The following is a 27,296-nucleotide window of genomic DNA, read 5'->3' as shown; positions in this document are numbered from 1 at the left end:
AAAGGGGAAACGACAAGTTGAACAGGATTAAAACACGGCCTGTCCACAATCACGTTTTCAAAGAATGTTCAGTGCCGTGTGAAGTGCTCAGACACACTAAGGGGAAACCAGAGACAACCAGACAAGGGGGGTCGTTCTCTTCTAGTCAGATAACTATGAGCTTCTTTGCCTTTTGATATTTTTCTATATTCTAAAAAATATTTTAGTCTGTATGCATTACTTTTTTTTATAAATCAGAAGAAAAAAGCTGTTTTTAACCCATCACAATTATTTAACTTGAAGCCCTTGGTCACAATCTGGAAAGAAGAGCAGACTCCTGGGCCTCGAGACAGACCCGCATCATCTCCTGGGCGGGCCTGGGTGCTGCCCTCTGCGTTCTCCTCCACCTGGGCGGAGGTCTCAGGGGGGAGCCGGCACCAGTCCACGCACTGTACTGACCCTCCAGCAAGGCACAGCACAGAGCACCAGGCAGCTCCGCGCAGGGCGGTTTACAAAGTACTGAAACAGCCTTGAATCACAAAGGACCCCTGGCCTGGGGTGATCACATCCATGGGCACTGAGGGTAAGGTCCTTCACCAGACTCCCAACTGCAGTTACCTCTGTAGGACTACTGCTGGCAGAAGAGAACAAGGAAGCAGCAGAGCAGCATAAATAAAATGGTAGAGACTAACATCTCTACTTCTTTTCTTTGTTAACTACACGATTTAAAATTTAACTTTTCAAATCTTCCTAATGTAGTAAAAACAACACAGCAAACTGGACCCTGATAACCTCCCCAGCCATCCTCCAACCACTTAAAAGTAGCTACACATTGTTCTTCTCCCCACAACAGGCACTCCACGTGCAGTCTGTCCAATGAGGAACTAATTCTCTCCCTAGGAAACTCCCTCGTTTCCTCTCAGGGAATGCCACCCACTCACCCAGTTTCTAAAGCCAGAAGACTGGAAACCATTACTCATCCTCAGCTCTTCTACTGCCACCCAGTCTCACTACATCGCAGGGATTCAGTCTACAAAAATCTCACAAAACCTGCCCACTAAGTCATGCCTGGAGAACCCTCCATAAGGCAAAGCAGACCCCAAAGGTCCCCTCTCCATCAGAACAGCCTCGAGGAACACCACCAGGCCCTGAGAAGGGCTGTGCTAGGATTCCAAGGTGGGTGTCCTTATTTTCCCCATGCAATAAAACCAGGACACAGACCCCTTCTAGAATGACAGTTTCCAGTGCTGGGAGGCACTGGAAGTGCCTGGGAGTGCAGGGAGGCGTGGCTCTCCTAGCTAACTAGAGCCACGATGAGGAGCAAGCACCCTGCCCTCAGCCGGGCTCGTCCTTGCCCTAGTAACTCCTCCTTGTCCCACATGACTCACATAAGCCACCAAGTCCTCTAAAATCGCCACAGGATGGCACTATGCACGTACCTATTAGATGACTCAACACTGCCTACTCTTTCTACAGATCCGGACCCCTCCTCGAGATTCTGAACCCAAGCACTCATCTTTGGAACCTAGTCCCTGGCTCTCAGCAGGCAATGTCTGCCAAAAAAAATAAACTTATTCCTATTCTAAGGAACCGGAAAATAGGTAATAGGTTTTTCTTTGTTGATTTATTTTTTTCTGAGGAAGGTCAGCCCTGAGCTAACAATCTTGCCTATCTTCCTCCACTTTACGTAGGACACCACCACAGCATGGCCTGACAAGCGGTGCGTCGGTGCGCACCTGGGATCAGAACCCCGGCTGCCTGCAGCGGAGCTCGCGCACTTAACCGCTTCGCTATGGGCCGGCCCCTTCTTTGTTTCTTAAAGTTGTATTGAGTCTCAATCATAGCATACTTACGTCTCGATGTAGCTTGAAGGAGTTTGGGAGACACTGTCAAGTCGTTCCTGTAGAGCTGCCAAAACTTGAGGATTCTGCATCACCTGATCTGTGAGCTTTTCTATCAAGAGTAAAAAACAAGGCCAAAATATTTAAAATAAGTCCACCACAGACCAGCCAAGAGTCAAAATTCACCAACACATATCTACTTAGCTTTGCTTATCTACTTTAATTTCTAAATAGAGTAAGTGGCTTCTTAAAAACATCTGTTTCGGAAATATTTAAAATTTACTTTAAAGGCATTTGATACTCTATGTTAATCGCCTGAGGAAGTGGTTATAAATCTACTGAAGAGTACCTAGAGGTTACTGGTTCTTTTTTTTTTTTTTTTTTTAATTTATTTTTCCCCCAAAGCCCCAGTAGATAGTTATATATCATAGCTGCACATCCTTCTAGTTGCTGTATGTGGGACGCGGCCCCAGCATGGCCAGAGAAGCGGTGCGTCGGTGCGGGCCCGGGATCCGAACCTGGGCCGCCAGCAGTGGAGCGCGCGCACTTAACCGCTAAGCCACGGGGTCGGCCCAAGGTTACTGGTTCTCACTTTAGCCATTTAAGCCCCAAATCTCCCAACTGAGGACATCGTTAATTCCTAAATTCACGTGGTCAATCTCCCACCACCTCACCTTCTCTTCCCAAGTCCAAAGGCGGGGCCCAGAAGCCAAGGCCAGGGACGAGGCGACTGTTCCCCAGAGGAAATCAGCACCCACTTGCACCCCAGCTCACAACCCGGGAAAGCCAACTCTCACCAGTTCACCAGGTGCCAGACCTTCACCTACAATGCCTTTCTGCCCAAACCCACCTCCTCCACAAGGCACCCCCTGAGCACCCCCTACTAAAAGTCACTTGCCTTGGCCACAGTGCCTCTAGAGCTCACACACATTGTACTATTTCAATGGACGAGACACTGAGAGGGAAGTGAGCGTCCTTTCACTCAGCTGTAACCACTGACTGGCATGACACCTGGCTCCCGGCACAGACTCAGTGTCTGCGGAACCAATTCCCTCTTACTGACACGGTCCAGAATCCAAACTCAGTACCTCCCAACTCAAAAGGCAGACCGTGTGTGGAGGTTCTCCCCAACTTCTGTAAGAAAGGGATGTGGGCTGCAGAATACACCCAGTAGACACTCAACTTTACCGACAAACATAGCCGCTAAACGAAGCACTGTGTATGTATATTTAGTGTATATAATCATGTATATATAAAACTGTACACAGGTACAAAATGTAAATACTAAATGTGTACCAAATACACATCTCTTCTAGCTCTGGCCACTGAAAGGCCTAGAAAGAGAGACACCTACCACCTACATTTTGGTTTTTAAATCTTTCTCCCCACCAAAAGGAACAGGGTCCCTTGGATAAACGGTAGGTTCCAGGTCTGGGGCAAGAAAAGTTCAAGGGAAATGGAATATCACTTGTGCCACAAAGCTAGAAAGTACCCAAAACTGATGGGGACATAGCAAAAGGACATAGAAGCCAGTTTGAAGGGACCCCCACTGGCCGAATTTGCATACCAAAAAGAATAAGATGGCACTGATAAAAAACTGAGCAAAAAATGAATCCATGAGGTACTGGTAACACTAAAATGGGGAGGAGCTGTTCTTCTAATAGATGTAATATGTAGTAGGATTGACAGAATTAGAAAAACACCCTTTTGCAACCACCAATGTCATTAGTGACTCAGCAAGGATCATCAATGGGTGCTATGGAGAAGTCTCATGGATACCCACAGAGCACCCAACAGATTACTTACTAAAAGGACCCTTCCAATGGAGAAATCTGGCAAACATTGTCTTAACCAAGTTAGCAACCTCAGCACTGCCTGTCTCAGGCCTACTCGCACTTGTCACTGCACCAGGTCACCTGTGATAGTCTTGCCAAAATTTTTACCCTGAACCTAATGAGGTGGAAACAACCAGACCAATCCAGAGTGTGGGCCTTCTACAGACAGCTGGGGCCCACGGCCCGCTGCCGTGTCACTGCAATGAAGGACACAAAAGGTGTAGGGTGACTCTAGAACAAAGGAGACAGAACACATGCAGTGCACGGTCCTTGGCTGGTCCTGGATTTGGGTATGGGGTACAGCTGTAAAAGATCTGCTGAGAAAACCAGGGAAATAGGAACACGACTGTACATTAGCCAACAGTCTTGTATCAATGTTAAATTTCTTGGTTGTGGCAATGATATTGTGGTTATAAGAATTCATCCTACTGGGCCGGCCCCGTGGCTTGGTGGTTAAGTGCGTGCGCTCCGATGCTGGTGGCCCCGGTTCGATCCTGGGCGCGCACCGACTCACCGCTTCTCCGGCCATGCTGAGGCCGTGTCCCACATGCAGCAACGAGAAGGATGTGCAGCTATGACATGCAACTATCTACTGGGGCTTTGCAGGAAAAAAATAAAATAAAAATAAAAAAAGAAAAAAAAGAAAATGGAGGGAAAAAATAACACATCTACGAATTTATGGACAAAATGACACGGTATCTGGGATCTGCTTCAGAATAATCGGGAAGAGAAGGAAGGGCCGAGATGAAGACAGCCAGGTCACTGTGAATGCTGATGCTGAGTGACGGCAGACACAGAGGTGCACTGTGCTATTCACTTCACTTCTGCAGAGTCTCAATTCCCATAATAAAAATTTTTTAAAACAAAGTACTGATTTTCATTTTAATTACTCTTTCTTAAAATCTTTGAAGTACAGTAATCCTTCACTTGCATTATTTGTATTATTATAATAAACGGTTCAAGAGTAGGAGGCGCTCTGCTCTGCATGCAAACTCTCCACTGTTAAACTTCCACGCGCAGTGAACTGACCTGTATTACTTGCATTTTTAGCAGCTTCCAAGGAATCTGAAGGAACCCCATCTGAAAAACTAAAACAATGTGTTTAAGAAGTATTAACTGTAAAGGAAGTTCCAAAGATAAGTAGCACAAGGGCATTTTTCTTATTTAACATATTAAGGTATCTCTACAGTGACTTCAGATTTGCGTGGAAGAGAACTATGGACACACGTGTGTTATCTACAAGATATTTTCCTCCCTGTTATTAAAGAAAATTCTACCAGCTAGCACCCCTAGATGCCATCCCCCACAATTCTTATTTCCAACGCTGGCTGAAGCTTCTTTCATTTCTACAATTTCTTTCCTCAAAAGATCTGCTCCTACCCTCAAACCAAACCCACTAAACCCACCAACAAGCATGCTACGGTTCAGGTGGCTGCTAAAGTGACCCAAGGAAAGCCACCTGACCAAGCTGTTAGGACACAACGCCCCCGGCGGCTCTGTAAGCTGGCCACACAAAGTCTCTAAAAACAATTAAACTTCATGAGAATAGGTCTAACAGTTTTCAAAGATGCCTGGACACACCTCCCTCACCAAAAATAAACCGCATCAAACACTATACACAATCAAACGTGACCTTCAGAACAACCCACCAAACAAAATCTTTCACTTGACCACCGGAAGCTACAGAATGTCAGGATGGTGTAGACTCCATCACATAACTTCACCCAGGAAGTGTTAAAGCCCGGAGGGCAAGATGATCGCTTCCCACAAAAGGCTCTAAGAATCAGTATTTGGGACACTTTTCATGTCTGAAGCAATTTCTTTATGAACTCTCTCTCACTCACACACACACACACACACACAAACACACAAACACACGAGCCATCAGTTAGAGCTTCTAATGATGTTTACTGAAATATGGCTTGGCTCTTGTTCATCAACTAAAATTTAAACTCCAATAAACAAAATCCATTTTGGCTTACCTGTTATCTGCCATCTGAATGTTTTTATCTCCTACAAATTAAAAAAGAGTTGTTAACAATTAACATTACCAATATTCACAAACAAAGTGTTTTTCAAATGTGCTCCCTGGTTGTTTATGGGGGATGAGGATCTACTAGGAGGTGAGCGAGGAAACTTTCAGGGGGGACGGAAATGTTCTAGATCTTGAATGGGCTATTGGTTACTTGGATATACACACTTGTCAAAACGCATCAAATCATACACTCGGGATCTGTGCGGTTCAGTGCGTGCACACTTTACTCATACAAAACTTCTCGTGCGGACACTAAAATGACCAGACTTCAGAAGAACAACAATTAATCAGGGCTAATTTACCTTATCTCTATAATAAGTTTTAGCAACAGGAACATATTACATCTGTATGTTCTATGACTTCTACACTGAAGCTGTAGCGCTGGTATAAAAACATTATGTAATACACTCAGGATGATTCCGCTTTCACATGACACACATACAAAAAGACTATCTCCAGTTAGGTGACTTTCTGTCTATAAATATTAAAGGTGGGTTCTAGGACGTTTAACTCTTAACAAGAAGAATTTCATATTAATAAAATTTCAAAACCCTATCTAAATGCCTAGCTAAGAAGAGTCTCTAAATGTAAAATAAAAGAGAGGTTTGGTGATGAAGTTTCTGAATCTTAGATGTAGTAAACACACTCCAGAGCCTCTCTGAAGGGTTGTTCCAGGCCGACAATTGGTTGTTTCATTTTTAGGTATTTGAGCAAAGCCCAAATCCCTCAATTACATTGTTTTAGGGTAAAACAAAACAATAACATACTACACAAATATTACATTGTCTTTTTCAAAAAGCTAAATGATTTAAGGAAGCAGATGAAAACCAGAAAGAAAAAAAATAATGCAACAAATACTACGATGGCAGGCCATACCCACACCACCACCTTGCCAGTTACCCACACCCAGCCCCAAGTTTGGGAAGGGTTTTAAAAACTCTTCAGTGGGGGCCGGCTCGGTGGCTTAGGGGTTAAGTGCGCGCGCTCCACTACTGGCGACCTGGGTGTGGATCCCGGGTGCGCACCGACGCACTGCTTCTCTGGCCATGCTGAGGCCGCGTCCCACATACAGCAACTAGAAGGATGTGCAACTATGACATACAACTATCTACTGGGGCTTTGGGGGTGGGGGAAGGAGGAGGATTGGCAATAGATGTTAGCTCAGAGCCAGTCTTCCTCAGCAAAAAGAGGAGGATTAGCAGGGATGTTAGCTCAGGGCTGATCTTCCTCACAAAAAAAAAAAAACAAAAACAAACCACCCTTCAATAGTTCCTATCACCTTCTGCTGATTCCAAAGTCACTCCACACAGAAATCCGAATTCCTGCACTGTCTAGCTCTGTCTACCTCACCACTCTTATTCCCAGCTCATGGTCCTTTGCAGTTGGCTACATGCATATAGCTGCAATCATAGTATTCCCAAGCTTATATTCTGCTTTCCCACATATTATAAATACAAAACGCGTAGGTCTTCAAAATAACATTTGATGACAACATTCTAAGAGCTAACACACTTACCATTTACCAGTCATTAAATACTGAAGGGTTTTTCCCTGATATACTTTTGATAATGTCTATAGGAACATATACTTTACCATATATTTATATGTTATATAAACATATATTTTTATAGCTTCCCATCCCCGAGTTATTATTTACATGGCAATAGGAGGAACACGATAGTAGGACTTCTGTGTCAAACTATGAATGGATACTGATACCTACTGCCAAACTAGTTACACACTGACTCCAACTATAATTTGGCTACACAATTAAAGCTCTCCATTGTCTAACAAACACACCCAGTAGTACCTTCGGTAGACCACATACACACTAATTACCAGAAGAAGCCTGCTCTCTCCCAAAGCAGCTGTCACTGCTTAGTTTAACAGACTTAGTTTAATTAAATTGTCCAGATTAATGGACAGACTCCTGTTTTCACTGCCCAATCAATAACACCTCATCAAGCCACACACCTAATTCCAGCTCCTCCTACACTAGAGCAAGGGACCCATGTGACAAAAATCCAGTTAGGGACCATGCAGTGAGTTCACTAGCTCAAAGATGGAGAGAGATTTTTGGTGGATGCTCACTGATTGGAGGATAATTTTTGATCTTCTATAAATCAAGCATTTATGGGAAATCTCACAGTCTTTAAGTTTCATTTTTCTGAGGGAACATTCATGAGATTCTCCATTTCATATCCTTTGGTTCTGTTTTAGATTAAAATCCTTTCACATTCCCCCATTTTGATCAAAGTCTTTCACAGAGAGCATGGCTGATCAACCTTATTGTATGGGTATCTTCCTTAATCAGAGACGTCGATAGTGGTAAGCTAACTGTGTGTCCCGTGGAGCTGAGGAGGACCACCCTCAGATGTCTTGTCCCACGGAGGAGGAAAATGGCGAGCGGATATGTGGCCTCATTTGAACAAAAGGATAGAAGTGGGGAATCCCAGTCATGTTCCTCCAAGGTGGTCAGTTTGGTGTCCATGGTCAGTTGAGCCTCAGGATAAGCCTTGGAAAGGAAAAGAACCTTACTGTGTACATACATCTGGGAGAAAGGGATTTGCCTGCTAATACAAGACAGTAGAAATTTAATTAGGAGGATTATACCCAGGGCCCTAAGTCCAATTATAGCTAATGACTGGAATAAACTTCTCAACCAGTTTCCCCAGCTACCTATATTTAATAGGATGAAAACATCCTGGGTCCCTGGGGCTTGACTATTTCAGTTAAGTTTGATACTATCTTTCATTATTCTTAGTTATTGCGTTCTCTTCCCCGATTTAACATAAAAACAGCATTCTTCCCCAAGCAGGGCACAGGTTCCTCCCTGCTGTGCAGTGAGGAGGTTCAGGGCACTACGGTTTTGTAAAACTACTTCCTAGGCTATTTGGTTTGTTGATATTCAAAAGCTCTAACAGAAACATTAAAGGTAGTAGCCATGACTATGGAGAGATTCCAAACTGCCTTTTCAAGTTCTGCTACTCCATCCCAAGGGAAAAAGACTCAAGCAAAGGAACACCCAAATCCCTTTCTATCTACTATGGCAGTATTTGTGGGCACCCACCCAAAATTGTACCCATCTCAACTACAATGTGCTCTTATAAGTCGGGAGGAGAAAGAACCCAAATTGGGCACGTGGGCAGTGCAAGGAAAGGTCTTCCTGACTTCGGCATCAGGAGTGAGAGCGACAACTCTACGGCGTCCTTTCCATTTAAGGGGCAGTGTGGAATATAAGCTTCTTCCACATACAAAGAAATAACCAGTGTTTTCTAAAGAGAGGGCGTAAGTAGGCCCTCTGGCCCTGATTTTTTTTCCTGGAATAAAAGAGGAGATCTCATGATCAAAAACACAGTCATTTACACACAACATGTTAAGTGGCATTGTTAGTGCGGTGGGAATGGTTATAGGAACATCTCAAATTTTGATATATTTGGAGTATTAGGTGAGTCTGATAGTTGTGGGTGAGGTTCTGATGACGGTCTGAGGACTTTCCAGGGAGAAGGGAGGTTGAATTAAGCTCCCACCATTCACCGAATTTTTGATCAATTCCCCATGAGGTACCACTGATGTTATAATTTTCATTACCACACCAGAGAGATACATTAATGGAGGAGACGTTACAGTCTCCTAGACCCCAGTGGTGAATGAACTCACGATCATCTGAATTATAGACAATTTTATAGTTACAAGTGTTTAGCCAGAGGTAACCTAGAGTTTTGCCAGTCCCGTTAATGTTCTGAAACACAGAGAAAAGTTTTGGGTAGTCTGGACTTGGGTGTATTCCTTTACGGCTGAGGGGCACCCAATGGAATGCTGTAATGTCTGGTGCCAATTTACCGAAGAACATGTACGGCTTCAAAGGTAACAGAGGAAAATCCTACATCTCTGCCAGACAGACTTCACCATCCTTCTAAGGATAAGAGCCAGGCCACCAGTTCAGGTTCATCACGAGTGTTATTAACTCTGCGCAAATCCAATAATCAGCAAGAGTTTTTGTAAGGTGGGAACAAAGAGGTACATTACAGTCAAACTAGAGGGCAGCAAGGCCAGAGAAAGGACAATCACAGCCTTAGGCAGCATGACTCGGTTGAGCAATACAGAATGGGGCTAAGGCCTGGTGCAGATATTTCAAGAAAGCTGTCCACTTCTGATGTCGTCTGCTTCAGTCCTTGGCAATTTTTAGCTTTTAGTCACCAGTTGGGGTACAGGTCCACTCAGGTTTTGGGGCCTTTTTTAGACAGGACACATGAATCCAGCAGTCTGCCTCTTGGAGCTTGGCAGCACAGGGGTTAGTCAGTAACACCAGGTAGAGGCCCTTCCAACCAGAGGCAGGAGGGAGTCTCCATGGAGACGTCTATTCCAGTAGGTGAAGTCTCCAGGCTGTAAAGTGTGATGTTTGACGTCTTTACCTCCCGGGAGCACGCTGTGGAAAGACCGTCCTACCACAGCTTGATCACTCCCAATGGATTTAATTAGACCCTTGCAGAACTGAATTATGTGCCCTTTTACTAGCTGTGGGTCAAAGGAAGCACGGGCTAAACGCAATGACCATCCTGTGATTATTTCAAACGGTGAAAGTTTATGAATCCCGAATGGAGTAGACCTAAGATTTAGGAAAACCAGTGACAGTACTTTTGGCCAAGGTATCTGGAGGGTTTCAACTAATTTACCCAACTGGATCTTTATAATTCCACTTGCACACTGGACCAGTCCTGGAGACCGAGAATAAACATGCTGGAAATGCTGCAGAACTGGCCAGACAGGACAAACTTGTCCAGGTACCTGTCCAGTGAAGTCAGTCACTATGGAGTTCCAGGCAGGTTCCCCAAGTGGGAACAATCTTTTCTAAAAGAATGTTAGCTACGGAAGAGGCACCTGCCTTTCTACGTGGACATGCTCCAGTCCAAAGTGAAAATATGCAAACCATTACTAGAACATATTTACATCCACAAGATGGGGGCAACTGTATGAAATCCACCTGCCAGGCCTCAAATGGTCCACTGGGTAAATAAAAATGTCCTGGGGTGGTGCAAAGAGGTTTCCCTGCATTGAATTCAGGACAGTCAGGTGGAACAAGCAAGAAAAGCACTTTTTGTGGCCATGTCGATGTTTCCCCACCAATACTGATTCACAGATGTTAACATTTTCTCAGTGGACCAATGGTTTAATTCATGTACATGAATCAATTCACGTACCGTGGTCAGTAAGGGAAGATTTTTAGATTTTCCTGGCAGGAGGGGCTTATTAATGGGTCCAAACCAGGGTCCCTTTTCTTCTTTGTACCAACAGCCTTTAGATTTCCAATTCTGCTTTTCTCCTTCAGGGGCCAGCTGTTGCACTTTCCTGGTTAGTTGCCTTAGGTCCTTGCCAGGGAGAGTAGTCTTTTGGACCATGACAGAGGTCTACGAATCTCATAAGGACAGCGTTTTTCCAGAGGTATCACCAAGATGATTTCCTCTGGCTTCCAGTGAGTCAGACTTGCAATGCCCAGGGATGCGAAGGATAGCTAGAGCCCCTGGCAGTAGTATGGCATCCAAGAGATTTTGTACATAAGGTTCATTCTTAATTTTATCTCCACTGGAAGTGAGGAAACCTCACTGTTTCCATAACATTCCAAAGTCATGGGCCACTCCAAAGGCATATCGGCTATCAGTATAGATGTTTGCTGTCTTGCCTTCAACTAAAATTCACGCTCAAGTGAGGGCATGTAATTCAGGTTGTTGATCTGAAGCAGCCAAAGGTAAGGATGCAGTCTTAAAACCTTGAAAGGAGTTGATATCACATATCCAGCACAAAATTTACCATTTTCATTTTTTAGTAAGAGCCATCAGTAAACCAGGAAAGATCAGTGTTCATCAAGGGGGTTTCTTGTAAGTCGTCATGAGGGGTCAACAGGTGATCCATCAAAGGCAGTTACGGGGAATTTCATCAATGGAGGAGGGAAAAAGGGTAGCAGAGTTGAGACTGTTACAGTGAACAAGAGTGACACGAGAGGCAGTCAGTAAGAGGATTTCTTAGGAGGTAAGATGGCTTGCTGAAGTGAATGAATTCAAGGGAGTCTCGACAGCGTGAGGTATAAAGATGGTCAAGGAGGATCCCCTGACTATCTCTTCTGCAGTCTTTACTAAAAGAGCAGTAGCAGGTATGGCTCTAGGGCATGGGGGGGTATCATCGGGCCACTGGATTTGTCGGCTGTAGTAACCTAGGGGCTGGTGATAGCCTCCATGTTTTTGGGTAAGTACTCCAAAGGCATTCCCTCCCTTCTCATACACATAAAGGAAAAAGGGTAGCTGATCATTTAAGTGCACAAGGGTAGGTGGATTTATTAAACTTTCCTTCAAGGGCTTAGAGGTCAAGTTATTTTCGTCAGGGCCGGCCCCGTGGCTTAGCGGTTAAGTGCGCGCACCGCTACTGGCGGCCCGGGTTCGATCCCGGGCGCGCACCGACACACCGCTTCTCCGGCCATGCTGAGGCCGCATCCCACATACAGCAACTAGAAGGATGTGCAGCTATGACCTACAACTATCTGCTGGGGCTTTGGGGGAAAAAATAAATAAATAAAATTATAAAAATTAAAAAAAAAAAAGTTATTTTGGTCATCCCAAGCAACAGGGTCAGGTTTGGTGTTCTTCAGTAAGGTATAAAGGGGCTGAGCCATTAATAAGTCCAGAAGCCAACTATGACAATAACCAGCTGGCCCAAGAAAACTCCATAACTGACATTTGGTTTTGGAGTTTGGAAAGCTTAAAATGCCTTGAAGTCTACTGGGATCTAGACATAGTCCCTGTTATGCAATTAAATGCCTTAAATAATGAATCTGAGTTTAGACAAATTGCGACTCTTCCTCCAAAACCTCATGTCCCTTAATGCCTAAGATTTTAAACAGGTGAACAATGTCTTTTTGTGAGGAGTTGAGGGAGGGTAAGCAAATCATCTACATATTGTAGTAATGTGAAGCCTCCAAAGAATTCTACATCATTTAAGTCAGCCTTTAAATTTTGTGAGAAGGATTCTCAGTAAAGCCCAGGGGCATGACTGTGCAGGTGTATTGCTATCCTTCCCAGGTAAAGGCAAAGAGATACTGACAATCTCTATCAACAGGAATACTAAAATATGCACTGCAAAGTCAACCACAGTGAAAAAGCTGCTTCCAATAGGGATGGATGCCAACAGCATGTGGGGATTAGGGATGACAGGGCAGCGAAGAATTACAACGGTGTTTGTTGCCCTAAGGTCCTGGACAAACCTCCACCTTCGACCATTGATTTTTTTTTTTTAGGGGGATTACAAGGGATAACGAGTCCAATGGCCTTATAATCTCCTATGATTGGCCTTATATCCTATAAGGCTTCTTTGTTTATAGGGCATTGGCTTATTCTTGGGAGAGGTTTTGAGGAGTCAATCCAGATTTTAATGGGAGGGGCACTATGAATTCTACCTATGTCTGTTGAGGATTTTGCCCAAAGAGTGGGGGGGGGAGGGTACCTGGTTTAACACGGTGGATGAGTCCAAAGTTTGGTGTTCTTTGGTTTGTAGAGTGCAATAAAGGTGAAGGAGGTTGACTTATCCCGAGTGCTGGATTTGAACTCAAGGGATATTCCCCCCTTTTGAGAGGAAAAAATGGCAACATGTTTCTCCAGGAAATCCCATCCTAATAAACATAGGAGAGCCGAACTGCTGAGGAGAAATGGGTGTCTGTCTTGCAAAGGTCCCAGACAAAAAGATACGGGCCGAGAAATAGGGACACCTTGTGGTTTGAGACCCGCACTACTTGAACACAAGCATTACCCCAAGGAACAGACCATTTAAGTGCAGTGGGGTTGAGCACTGACATGGTAGCCCCGTGTCAATTAACACTGTAAGGAATTTGCCCTGGATCTGGAGAGTAGTCTCCTCCAGCCTATTTAATGGCAGGATGGGGAACAGTCCCTGTATGCCCCTACAGTCCCAACACAGGGGTGAGTTTGGCAGGTGGTTCTTGGAGAGCTGCAACTGTTTGGATTTCAATTACAGCGATTCTTCTTCCAGCGGTCAGATTTTCTGCAGTAATGACATGCTCCTGTAGGACAGATCTGCTTTGGAGTCTATATCTGTTTGTGCTGGAGGTTCAAAATCTCAGCTGTCTTTCTTCTGATATCTTCTTCTGGAGCTAACTGACTGGCCAGACTGACAAGGTCAAGGTGGACACTGTCTCCCATTCTATATGGGTTCTTCTTTTTTTTTTTTTGCTGAGAAAGATTCGCCCTGAGCTAAGATCTGTGCCAATCTTCCCCTATCTTATATGTGGGTCGCTGCTACAGCACGGCTGACGAGTGGTGCAGGTCCGTGCCCAGGATGAAAACCTGCAAACCTGGGCCTCCGAAGCGGAGCGCACGTACTTAACCACTAGGCCACGGGGCCGGCCCCTCTATCCGGGTTCTTTTGACTAACAAAGGTAATTCTTTGTTTAGGCCATTTACAAACACGGAAATAAAAGCCACCTGGGTGGATGCAATATCTATTAGAAGCCCAGAATTTTCCGTGACAACAACTGGAGTCTACTGTAATAGCCATGGACAGATTCCACAGGCTTTTGAGTGAGTGCCTGAATCTTATTGCAGGCGCCGGGCTCGGGGAAAGCTCTAGGGATGGCTTCACATAGCATTTTGGCTGTGCCGCAAGCTTGGTCATATAAAACAGCTGATGGTTGGTGTAGTTTAAACCCTACAGGTTGTCTGGGGTTTTCACAGAAGGCAGTTTTAAACTAGTTCTGGGCTTGACCTTCTCCAACAAACATGTGGACTGACCGATAGAGATCAGAGAGACCAAGCTGGTAAGTCTGGGTTACAATATTGAATTCCTCGGCAAGTCTATGGGGATCTTCAGTTACTTTGGGAAAGTCCTTAATTATAGCCCAAAGCTCGGCTTTTGTCCACTGGGTAGGAAATTTGGGGTGGTTTAGCAGGATCCTCAAAAGGTCTAATTTTGAAAGCGAAGGTTTTAATGGGTTCAGTTGGTGAGGTTTCAGTGACAGGAAAGAAGTTCAGATGGAGAGGAGGGATAAAGAGGCAGTACAGAGGAAGTGGAACAGTGTGGGCAGGACGGACCTCGACTAACACCAAGGAAGAGGTCTCTGACATTTTTTTATTCATCTTTAGCTGTTTATTTGCTTCAGTCAATTAGGAAACACTATCTTGTAAGGAGGCAATTTAAGAATCCTAAACACATTTAGAAACCTCCAGATACCAATTAAAATAACTGCCCCATTTGGATTGTTTAATTTTGTAGCCGTAGTCTTCCAACTTAGTTCAAAGAAAAACAAATTTGGGGAGATGAAAAGGTTCCCCATAATGGCCCTTGGAATTCTAAGTTATCCTTAGTAAGACTGGTCCATTTAGTCAAAAATGTGCATGAGGAAGGACTGTAATTTTTAAACAGAAAACTGGCTGGGGTTCCTGAAGAGGGGCCACCCTTAGAATACTTAGATGACTGGGATCCCATTATCAGATTCAGAGCAAAAGAATACTCACCAGAAGAACAATCTGTCCCCGTCCAGATCCCGAATAAAGTCAGAGAGCTCGACCAAAAGGAGGGAGCTTGAGATCTGAGAGGAGACTTACCAAACTGAAAGTTATGGCAACCTTTGGAGGTGAAGAGTGCAAAGGGCTCAAGTGTGGAGACCGTGCTTGATTCCAAGGGTTGTCTGTCATTCCTTGGTGGTTGTCTCCTTTGGATCCCACTTCTGACACCACATAATGTTAACTGAAAAGGAGGTAAACTGAGGCGATTTCGAGTTACCAGAAATCAAGTTTATTCGAGAATAGCAGAAGAATTGTAATTCAAGACACATGAACTGCAGCAAGGTAGAGGCAAATCCACTGAAGGTTTAGGGCAGGTGGCCTTTATGGGCAGAGAGCAAAGGGGGAAAAATGCAGTTAGGGGCCATGCAGCAAGTTCACTGGCTCGAAGATGGGGAGAGATTCTTGGCAGATGCTCATTGGTGAGAGGATAAGTTTCAACCTTCTGTAAATCAAGCATTTATAGGAAATCAGTCACACAGTCTTTAAGTTTCATTTTCCTGAGGGTGCATGCGTGAGATTCTCCACTTCATATCCTTTGGTTCCATTTTAGATTGAAATCCTTTCACACTTCAAATCCAGACCTTCCTGCCTTTCCCTACCATCACCAACCACTTCACCTCCTGCTGCCACTTCCATCTGCTCAATTCAAGACTACTGCTGCTATTGTTGGAACAAATGACAATCAATGGCTCAGTCAGGGTCAGGATTCCTGCAGCTCAGCGCCATTCCCAAGAAATCCACTGTCTAGAAACAGAGTCAGAAAATACGCCTTCTATCTTGTTCACTGTGTAGTCCCAGGGCCCAAAACAGCATTTGGGACAATAAATACCTGTTGAATGAATAAACACCCTATTGCAGGACACAGGCCAAAGAAGTTCACCTCCCCAAGGAATGACACCACTCCAACCTAATAGACTGCATTGATAACAACGATCCATTTAATTTTCATCTATGGGAAGGCAAATCCTATTTAATACTATTTTTGATGACATGATGACAAAGAAGTTAAGTTAAACCCGACAAGACATTCTCAAAAAAAAAGGTGCTAAATCAAGAATAGAAAGAGAAAAACAAACAAAACAATGAGCTTAAACAACGGGGAAAAAAATAATCTTGAAGATTAAACCACCACCACCCACCCAGAACTCAACGTCCAGAACAAAGCAGACACACGATAAATAATCTGGTTCTGATCTGGGTTTGAATCCTACCCTATGATTTCCTAGCTGTGTAACCTTGGTTTTAACATCCATAAACTAGAAAGTACCTATCTGAGAGGCTGCTGTGAAGACAGAATTACACACATAAAGCATCTAGTATATGACCCACTCCAGGTCTCTTTCTGCTTTTGTAACTGTAATACGCTTACAGATCCTTCTATCTATTGCTTGATATGAAACCAACAGAGTTACCTTAAACATTGCTCCCTTTATCTAAGGGAAAATAATGTAGGGTGTGACACATTATAAACAAGCTAGGGTTCAATTAGTCAAGTTTCATCACATAAATTATTTGCTTTCGTTTAGCAATCCCTACTATAGTTAAAATAGAAAGTTACAAGAACTACCAAATTTGCAGGTTTGAGAAATATAACCATCCATTTGTTTTAAAAGTTGGTATGCTGAATTTAATGAAACCACAGTCCCAAGCCTCACCAGAAGGTTCTTCTACTTCTAAAAGGCAATCAAGTTTAAATATGAAAGGGATGCCAGGCAAAAGAATATTCTAAAATTTCAAAAGTATGCAGCAGTTCAGGTTCCTTTCCAGGGTCAAAAACTTTAACTGAGTCTACAATTCTAAATTTGAATTGGCATGCAAATTTCCATGATTATACAAATGAGTGTTTTGCTTTTATTTATATAAGATACCTCACAATCCTATTTATAAATCATTTTTACTCCAAACAAAAAAATTGTTCTCATGGGGAAAAATTTTTTCATTTTTGTAGCAAATTATCCAATATAACTTTAAATTCCTAATTTTTTTTTTTAAATTTTATTTTTTTTTTCCCCCAAAGCCCCAGTAGATAGTTGTACATCATAGTTGCACATCCTTCTAGTTGCTGTATGTGGGACGCAGCCTCAGCATGGCCAGAGAAACGGTGCGTCGGTGCGTGCCCCGGATCCGAACCCGGGCCGCCAGCAGCGGAGCGTGCGCACTTAACCGCCAAGCCACGGGGCCCGCCTGAAATTCCTAATTTTTAACTGAAAACTTGATCTATAGCTAGAGTAATCATATAATTTCAAATCAGGCCACTTTTGAGAGGCAAAGAAGGTATAAGCTGGGGAATATAGTCACCCTTCACACAACCAAAATTTTTATGGATTTATCATCTGTCTTAAGTCAAAGACCCACAGGATAACTGAGTGATTAAAATTAACTTAAATGAAATCAATATGTTCTCTAAGACTTCAGAATTTCATTATCGTCTATAATCCTTATTAAATTAGGGGGTAGTTAAATGAACCCTATAGCACAATCACTTGGTTCACATCAAGTCTGAGGGACGGCGATCCCACCTTATCAACCTAAGATGGAGTCTGATCAGTCCTGGGATCTATATCCAAATTCCTGCAGGAGTACTGGATCGTGTTTTGGCTTAGGATCACATCAAAAGGAACAAAAAAACCATCCATTCATCTATTATAAGAAGGAATCAGGATACCCCCATAGGACATCCCAACATTTCCACTCACAAAATCTGGCCGATATAATGAAGCCTTAGGACAGTCCAGATCTAATTTATATTGCCCTGATCAGCAGATTCTTTATCCAGTCTATCACTGCATTCCTTAGTATTAGAAGGTAATTGTGTTGGATTCAATATGCCGGCAAGTAAGGGAAAACATACCTAAAGTAAACAACAAAATAACGGATGCAAGTTTCTGAACTAATAAAAGATATTCTTGTTAACCAATACACCTTTCATTTACACTTGTAATCTCTTAGCAATTAAAAAAGAGAAAAAGAGGTCTCCAGGTCCTAAACTCATACAGGTAGTCTTGAAACTATCTTCAAACTGATTTCAATCATACGTAATGACTGATAATCTAATGTACATGCACTTCCTTTTTCTTTTGGCATTTATCAAAAAATTGATTCAAAAAATCACATATATATTATATGTGTACAGATGAACTCAGATTGGCAAATAGTTAATTACTGCAGCTAGGTGTTAGGTATAGGAGATCATTACTTTTGTACATGTTGAAACTTTTTATTATCATGTTTTTAAAAAAAAAGGTGAATAAACAACACGTTTGTCTTCCCACTGAAGAACAAGTTCCACTGGGCAGGGACCTGTCGACTCACTCAATGCAGCAATCCCTGGGCCCAGCACAGGACTTGGCAGGAGACAGTGGCCAAGCAACCTCTGCTGCATTCATTCGTTCACTGCTGTTGGTGACAGTCTACTTGTGTGTTGCCTGTATACAGCATGGTGTCAGGGACCCCACGAACACCTCAGCCTCTCCCAAGTAGTTTCTGAAGACACACAGGAAGTCATGCCTGCTTACAAGATCTAAATGCCACCAGATAACAATGGGACCATCTCTTCAGAAACTCACTAGAGACCAAGCCTTCAGTTTTCAGGAAAAAAGTAAAGAAACTACTTCCTTTCCTTAACCAAAACATTCTATTTTTACTCACGACACATCAGTTCTTCATTGCTATAGCTCCAATTTCCTCTTCCACTCTCTTTTCTCTGCAATTCATTAGTACGTGACTGGATAAGGCAAACATTTGAACGTTTTCTTAATCCAGTATTTAAAGATCTTGTCACCTTGTCAGAAAGGCTTTTCCCTCTCCCCCTATTTCACATCGAGACTACTCAAGTCCCTATTCTCTCTCTCTAAATCTCTTCTCAAAAGCATCCACCACCACCTACCTTGTCTGTCTGTCTCCCACTGTGGAAACAAATGAGGCCAAGGCCTTTTGTCTCCTCTGTTCAGTGCAATCCCAGTACCTAGAACTGTTCCTGGCCCATAGATGTTGCTCACAAATGAATGATGAGATGCAGAGCATTGAAAGCTACTTTGCGATAACTGGGTAAACAAGAAATGTTTCAAATTATAACACTTAAAACTGCACGCTTAGGGCCGGCCCCACGGCTTAGCGGTTAAGTGCGCGCGCTCTGCTGCTGGCGGCCTGGGTTCGGATCCTGGGCACGCACCGACGCACCGCTTCTCCAGCCACGCTGAGGCCGCGTCCCACATGCAGCAACTAGAGGGATGCGCAGATATGACATACACCTATCTACTGGGGCTTTGGGGGGAAAAATAAATAAATAACATTAAAACTGCACGCTTATAACTGCTGCACATAAATATTTAAAGTGTACACTTCGGGCCGGCTCCGTGGCTTGGCGGTTAAGTGCACGCGCTCTGATGCTGGCGGCCCGGGTTCGGATCCCGGGCACACCCCAGGGCACCACTTCTCCGTCCAACGCGAGGCCGGGTCCCACGTACAGCAACTAGAAGGATGTGAACCTATGACATACAACTATCTACTGGGGCTTTGGGGGGAAAAAATGAATAAATAAAATCTTAAAAATAAATAAATAAATAAATAAATAAATAAATAAATAAATAAATAAATAAAGTGTACACTTAATCTCTCTCCTACAAAACTACTGAGCACAAATCATCTCATCTTGTTTTTGAATGGGATTTTTTGGATAATAATAAAACGCACAGTACACTTAAAAAAAAAAATAAAGGCCCACAGACCTAGAATGGAAGCACATTTCGTTACAACAGCTGACAGTAAACTTACACTTGTAAGAGGAAGTGTAAGGCTACACAATGAGTGGTCAAGATCAACAGGTAAAGGTCACAAAGGGGTCTTTTGTAGTTTTCTTGCTATAAAAATACACCACCTCTCCTGTTACTAAATACTCATGAAATTTATTTATTTTTTTTTCTCCCCCAAAGCCCCAGTGGATAGTTGTATGTCATAGCTGCACATCATTCTAGTTGCTGTAATACTCATGAAATTTAAAATTCAATGGCAAACTCAGTAGAGCTGCCCTGCCTTCTCCAGGGAGGGCAGAGCAGAAAACCAGCAGCTGTCAAGTGAAAACAAACCTACATCATCACAAACCAGTTCTTGACAATTTCCTACCAAACACAAAATCCTTCACTACCTATTTCCCAGTTACTCCGTGCTCCAGGGCCAATCTCACAACCGCAGTTTGGGGAGGCAAGTATGTGCTCAACTAGGAGATACCATGCCAAGTCAGCTAAGGCCGGGCAAGAGCAAGTTCCAGCAACAATTCTGCACCAGCTATTTCCTCTTTCTACAGTCCTCCCAGTGGCAGAAGAGTCAAAATGGGTACTATCAGCCTGTTACTTCGGATGCCTAAACACGGTTCCCTTTCAGACCAAATCAGACAGCAATCCCAGACCAAACGTTCAACACGGCCCTCACTGCTGCCTGATCATTCAAGTTGAAACATCACTGGGAGTACTGGTTCCAGGCAGTACCGGGCTTGGCCTGTCTATTTCATACAGTTGATGGTTCTTTGGGAATTTAAATCACCCCCCTGCCCACAGATATTATTCTTCCCAAGCAAAAAAATTTAGGTTCTCTGGCAAAATTTTTCAAAGTACAACGTGAGCTTATCAGAACAGTCTTAAACCATTTTACAACTGCGGACAAGGAATGGAAAGGAAGGAAAGCAACTCTAAAAATAAGTAATTCTTGGGCCGGCCCCGTGGCTTAGTGGTTAAGTGCGCGCGCTCTGCTACTGGCGGCCCAGGTTCGGATCCCGGGCGCACACCGACGCACCACTTCTCCGGCCATGCTGAGGCCACGTCCCACATACAGCAACTAGAAGGATGTGCAACTATGACATACAACTATCTACTGGGGCTTTGGGGAAAAAAAGGAGGAGGATTGGCAATAGATGTTAGCTCAGAGCCAGTCTTCCTCAGCAAAAAGAGGAGGATTAGCACGAATGTTAGCTCAGGGCTGATCTTCCTCACAAAAAAAAATAAATAAAAATAAGTAATTCCTAACTTATTATGCCATTTACAGAGTTAGGTTTAAGGTCACCTCCTCCTGATGCTAAAAGACTATCCACTGTTCAAAAGAAGAAAAATGGAAAAGATTTCAATCCCAACCCCAGCTGGTCAGAGAACTGCAGATACAGGGAATTAATATGCTCTCAATATCAAGAGGCTCCTCGGGCCAGCCCCATGGCTTAGTGGTTAAGTGCGCTCGCTCTGCTGCTGGCGGCCCGGGTTCGGATTCCGGGTGCGCACTGAGGAACCGCTTCTCCGGCCATGCTGAGGCCGTGTCCCACATACAGCAACTAGAAGGATGTGCAGCTATGACATACAACTATCTACTGGGGCTTTGGTGGGGAAATAAATAAACAAAATTAAAAAAAAAAGAGGCTGCTAAAAACCCTGAAAGGTTAACAGAAATATTTTAATTTTTAAAGATTCAAGTACAAATTCAGACTGTCATGTGTTGATGAACACATCCCAACTCTAAGTACTTCATAAAATTATGAACCGCCCCATACAGATAAAAATCTCAAAACTCAAAATACCACAGAAGACTCTGATAATCTAAATAGTAAATTCACAAAACTGCAATGCCTGTACATTTTTGGAGGACAACAATCCTAAAACATATGTACCCTTTTCAGAATTCAGCTTACTGAGATTATCAAATCAAAAATGACAAAATCAGCTTTGCAAAGAATTCAATCAATTTCTCCAATCACTATTCTGTCTCTGTTTTGAAAAATAACACAAAATTCACAAAAGTGATCAGACATTATTTTATGATAGAGAGGCACAGATAGCTGCAGACATTCTCAATCAGTAACATTGGTCAACCAGGAAACAAAAAGACTGTAAGTGTACGTGTAATGACAGGTATTTAAGACAGCACTGGCGCTGGCCCGGTGGCCTAGCGGTTAAGTGCTCGAGCTCCACTTCAGTGGCCCGGGGTTCGCAGGTTCGGATCCTGGGCACAGACTGATGTACCACTTATCAAGCCATGCTGTGGCGGCATCCCATATAAAGTAGAGGAAGACGGGCATGGACGTTAGCCCAGGGCCAGTCTTCCTCAGCAAAAAAAGAGAAGGACTGGCATCAGATATCAGCTCAGGGCTAGTCTTCCTCACAAAAAAAAAAATTTAAAAAAAACAACAATAAGACAGCACTATAGTGTTGAGATAATTACTATTTTATATAATTAAAAATAATTATTTTGAGAATAATTATTTTTATCATACCATGAGAACAGGCCTTAAAATTCTAGTGAAAACGTCCCTTAGTAAACTGGGGAAGGTTACAATTCTTAAACCTATTTTATCTATAAAATGAATCCCTTTTGTCACTATAATTTTGTAAGAAATTAAGTTTTCCAATAATATTTTTATTGACCAAAAAGGTCTTGTCTTGAATTGATCCTTTAACATCTCAGAAGAAATAGGATCATTTACCCTCAAAATATGAAACACAAAAATGTCCTTATCCCCAAAGAAGTTAAAAAAGCAGCTAACAAATTGAGAAAATTCGTTTTCTGGGGTTTCTTTTTCCTCCAATTTCACCTTAGTAAGCGAAGCACTACTAGATACCTCTGATTTTTAAACCATCTCCCTCTTTAGTCACACGTTTACTCTCTGGAATATATCCCTATTCTATCCCCACCTTCCTTTCTCTGAAGTTCATTTTACACTGCCAGGTTATTTATTCCACCAGCAACTGCTAGTCGCAGTCTGAAATAATTCCCAGGTTTTACTATGGGAAGCATCTAGCCTTCTGTACAATCACAGAATTTTGAGCTGGAAACGATCAACCTGTTCCAATTCTCATCAACTAGACTTCGGTTCGTCTCAGGGGAATCATGAAAACATAATTCCTCACTCAAACTTCTTCCATTCCCTCTACAGAAGCAGGAAAGCTGGGCAAACTCAGAACTGCCTGCATTTTCACCCAAGCTCTGTCACCTTGGACAAGCCACTCAACTGAACCTCCCAGGGCCTTAAGTTTCCTGAGGAGCAGTTAACTGGGAAAACAACAGTCTCTATCTCACAAGCTATCAGCTTATCATGAGATGGGTTAACCCCTGCAAAGAGCTCAGAGGCGTCCCCGGTGTGCAGCGGCACCCTTAGTCATGGGGAGGTACAGTATTACTGCAGAAGCGCGGTAACTTACGGAGACTTCGAGCCTCCAGCCCCGACGACTAACGGGACACACCCCACATCCCCGCACAAGAGCCGTCCCAGGCCTCCGTCTACACCGTCTGCCTCCATGCGGACAGACGGAGCCGGGATTCCCAGAGAAAGGAGAGCAGAGCGGGCACGGGAGCCGAGGCCCGCACGCACGCGCCCCCAGAGCTCCCGAGAGCGCGAAGACAGCCCCGCGCCCCCAACCGCGCCCCTGGGGTCTAAGGGCCCACACCGGGGAGCCCGCGCACGGGGAGTCTCATCGCGACCACGAACAGGGGGCACGCCGGACGGAGGGGCAGGGAGACGGCGGCCCGGCGAGGAAGGCAGTGACCGCGGCGCCCCTCTCCGAGCGCCAGGGGCGCGCGGGGCCTGCCGTCCCGCGCACGCTTATCAGGCTCCTCCTCTGCAGGCTCTAGTTCTCTCTCCCGAAGGCGAGGGCGAGTGGGCGAGCAGCTCTGACGGCCCCGCCCGGGACACCGGTCCGCCGGGTCCCGGGGCGCTCGGCCGCCCGCGGTCACGCTCCCGCCCGGGAAGACCGGCTCCGGACACAAAGGCCCCGGGCGGCCCCCTCCGGCTCACGGCCCCGTCACCTTCCGGGCCTGGCGGGCCGCGCGCGAACAAAGCGCCTCCTGACCTTCAGGCCGCCGGGCGGGGCGGGGACGGACACCTGCCGCTGCCCGCCGCCGCAGCCCGGCCTCCTCGCGAGCCCGCCGCCGCTCCGGGCTCCGCGCGGGCCCCGCCCTGCCGCCGCGGCCTCCGCGAGGGCGCCGGCTCCTCCCGCCGCCCCGGCCCCGCCGCCCCGGCCGCAGCCCCCGCCCCGCAGGCCCCCGCGCGCCGTTACCCGGCTGAGCGCCGCGCGTCCTCACCTCACGCCTCCTGCGGCAGTGGCGGCGGCGGTGGCTGCGCTCGGTCCGGGGACTGCGCCGCCGTGGCCGCCAACAACACCGCCTCCCATTGGCCGAGCCCCCAGGCCCCGCCCACTGCGAGCAAGGCGGGCTGCGACTGGGCGGGCTTGGCGCAAGTCAGCTGTGCTTGGGCGCCGCCGCGACGACCAATCAGGGGCCGCCGAGGGGCGCCGCGCTCAGACCCGCGGGCCGTATGCAAATAGGGGAGTGTGTCGTCTGCGGCGGCGCGCGCCCGCCCTCCGTCTGCCTCCTTAAGGGGCGGGGGCGCGCTGGCCACGTGGAGGGCGCTTGCCGCAGCCCCCCAGCCCTCGGCTTGGGCGCAGCCCGCCGCCCACCCCGCATCCGGGTGGCCCCTTCCCCGTGACCCACCTCCCAGTCCGCGTAGGAATGGGCACCGTCCCCGGCCCCCCAGCCTCCCGCGCCGGCCTGTTCCATCTCCCCCTATTCCCCACGCCTGGTCACGCGCGCTGACCTCGCCGACCTCCGCCACTCCAGCGCCCAGGCCTCTTCCCCGCCTCAGATCCCCGGGCTCTTCCTGTCTCCAGGGCTTCGCACGTGGGACCCCACTGGTTCTCGCCCACCCCGTCCCGTGCACACAAGGGCTCCCCCTGGCAGCGCCCAGGCCCGCGCCCTTGGGCGTCTCAGCCTGGCCCCAGCTGGGCAGACCCCACCGGGCAGGAGGAAGAGCCCTCCACCGGGCCGCGGTGCAGCCTGGATCTGGGCGAGGGTGCAGGCCCGGCCGCCACATCACAGTTGGTAGAAAAGCACGGACCTAGAGAAGACTTGAATACGATGACTGGGTTGAAAACCGTGCCCCCAGGCCTGGACTCTGGAGCTCTTCATTTCCGTGTCTACCCGCGGTTGGGCAGTGGGGGGTGTCTCATTATTTTTGCCCATTTTTTCAGAAACTTTCTTTGGGTGTGGTTGTTTTTGAAACAGTGTTTAATTTTTAGCAAGTTGTTCCTGTTCTAGGGCATTTGGGGGCGGGGGAAGTTTGAAACCAGCAGGAGGCTCCTGGTTGAGGGACTTGTTAAGGACATGGGTCAGTTACAAACCGCGGGGTCGCCGGTGGGTGCCCAGGCACGACGGCACAGCCGAGGTCGGCCGGTGCGTCTGTTGGGAGGGTGTGTGTGCGCGATTCCTATTTACCTTACTTGGGTTTTCTGACTTTTCTGTAGTGATCTTGCTTTGCTGTTGGGGAGGGTGCGGCAGAGCTGAGGGAAGGAAGCATAAACTGCAAAAGAAGAGAACCCGAGCATTTTCAAGTTTGGAGGTCTTTCTTCCTTTTGTTTAATAAAGTCTCCAATCCACTGAAGCCACTGGATCTGGCCTTGCCCAGACGTTGGGGATTGGCGGAGGTGGCATCAAGCTGGCAGAACCCCCACAGGAGCTGGCCTGTGCTGGTCGGGTAAGCAGCCGGTGGGCAGGTAGCTGGGCCTGGTTCTTGGGAGATCTAATGAAGGTGGAACAGCTGTGGTGGTGCAGCCTTCCCCAGGGGGCACTTCAGTGAGTCAGTGGGAAGGTGGGCACTTTTCTATTTGTAACGGTGTTGAGAATGCCGTTTTAATTTCTTGTGGCTGCCATGGCAAAGTACACAAACTAAGGGGCTTAGAAAACACAACAGAAATGTATTCTCTCACGGTTCTGGAGGGTAAGAGGCAGAAATCAAGGTGTCAGCAGGGCTGTGCTCCCTCTGAAGGCTCCAGGGGAGGATCCTTCCTGCCTCTTCCAGCTTCTGGGGCTCCAGGCCATCTTCGGGTTTTGGCCACATCACCCCAGTCTCGGCCTCCGTCTTCACATGGCCTTCTCTCTGTGTCTCCATGTGTCCTCTTCTTATAAGGACTCTCCAGTCACTGCATTAGGGCCCACCCTAATGGCCTCACCTTAAGTTGATTACATCTGCCAAGACCCTATTTCCCAATGTCAAGTGCGCAGGTACCAGGAGTCAGGGTTGAGCCTACCTCTTGGGGACCGCCATTCGGCCCACAACACACACTAAGGCAGTGCCCTGGCTGGCATCATGGCCAGCGGGCTGTGCAGCCAAGAGCAGAGGCAGAAGGGCAGAGATTCCTGGGTAGGACACCTGGGGCCAAATCCCTGCCCTCCCCAGTTCTACCTGGGTGGCGCTGGCCAAGAGCCTGTGCCTCCCTTTCCCCATCTGTAAGTCGGGGGCACTTGTAGTAGCTGCTTCGCAGGGCTGGGGGAGAGTCGGAACAACTCGGGACGAATGGTCTGCTTGGTGCAGGGGTCCGCTGTTTTGATTACCCCACCGCCCTGGTGAGCGGGGGGCACCGGGTGCCTGAGGACGTGAAGGGGAAGAGGGAGGTCTTAGAGCTGGAGCCCGGGCCTGTCCTCTAGACGCTGCTCCTTGAGGCTCTCAGAAGTCTGTCCCATGAGCAGCTCAGCCTGCATGGTGCTCCAGGTGACATCTGGTCCCCCACAGGCCCTGGTGCTCAGGATGACCGAGAGTAGCCACCTCAGGGCCGCTCCAGCCTGCCTTTGAGGAGTCAGAAGGACAAACTCCTGGTTCCACCACCTGGAAAAAGCAGGCCCGGCCTGGGACAGTACAGCCCACCTGTGCACACCTGGCGTTGTCCACACCCATGGGCTGCCTCTTCGGGGCTCTTATGGATTTGGAAGAACGCCCCTTTTGGGGAGTTGTGAATGATATCAAAGTCCTCCCTGTCCACATTTTCCTTCGTTGGCTCCCGCCTGTCATTTGGGTCCAGCTGGATGCTCACCTCCTCTGAGAAGCCTTCCTTGAACACCCTCCCGGCTGGGGCCGCCTCCCCTGCTTTATTTCCATCAAGGCACCCATTGCTGGCTTTCTTGAAGCATGTTCCCTTGATTATGTGCACATCTCTCCCTGCCTCCCGCCTCCTGTCCCCACCTCTACAGGGAAGAGCGTCAGGCAGGCCTCCGGGAGGAGGAGGTTCTCCAGCTGATA

The 27,296-nt window shown here is 46.3% G+C and overlaps 2 protein-coding genes across 4 annotated transcripts in view; one reads left to right on the top strand and one right to left on the bottom strand.

Moving 5' to 3' along the window:
* NAP1L4 (nucleosome assembly protein 1 like 4) overlaps window positions 1–24,366 on the bottom strand; it is a 50,489-nt gene extending 26,123 nt beyond the window's left edge. Inside the window, exons 1-4 of one of the 3 annotated variants that reach the window (XM_058526140.1) lie at window positions 24,311–24,366; window positions 5,638–5,668; window positions 4,685–4,743; window positions 1,833–1,932 (exon numbers count right to left, since the gene is read on the bottom strand). In XM_058526140.1, the coding sequence (XP_058382123.1) occupies window positions 1,833–1,932; window positions 4,685–4,743; window positions 5,638–5,651 (173 nt within the window). In that variant the 5' untranslated portion in view covers window positions 5,652–5,668; window positions 24,311–24,366. Of the gene's footprint in view, window positions 1–1,832; window positions 1,933–4,684; window positions 4,744–5,637; window positions 5,669–7,975; window positions 8,180–24,310 lie in introns of those variants that run through there. The other 2 variants (XM_058526142.1, XM_058526141.1) reach the window with 2 other exon arrangements.
* LOC131395870 (collagen alpha-1(I) chain-like) lies at window positions 23,527–24,552 on the top strand. The gene has a single exon (XM_058527676.1). It carries the CDS (start codon window positions 23,527–23,529, stop codon window positions 24,550–24,552), a length of 1,026 nt encoding a protein of 341 aa, XP_058383659.1.
* Window positions 24,553–27,296: the final 2,744 nt, after the last annotated feature.

The sequence above is a fragment of the Diceros bicornis genome, chromosome 31 (genome assembly GCF_020826845.1).
Source record: "Diceros bicornis minor isolate mBicDic1 chromosome 31, mDicBic1.mat.cur, whole genome shotgun sequence".
Classification (NCBI taxonomy): domain Eukaryota; kingdom Metazoa; phylum Chordata; class Mammalia; order Perissodactyla; family Rhinocerotidae; genus Diceros; species Diceros bicornis.
Note: the sequence above shows the minus strand (reverse complement) of the source record. Positions and strands in the feature narration are given on the sequence as shown.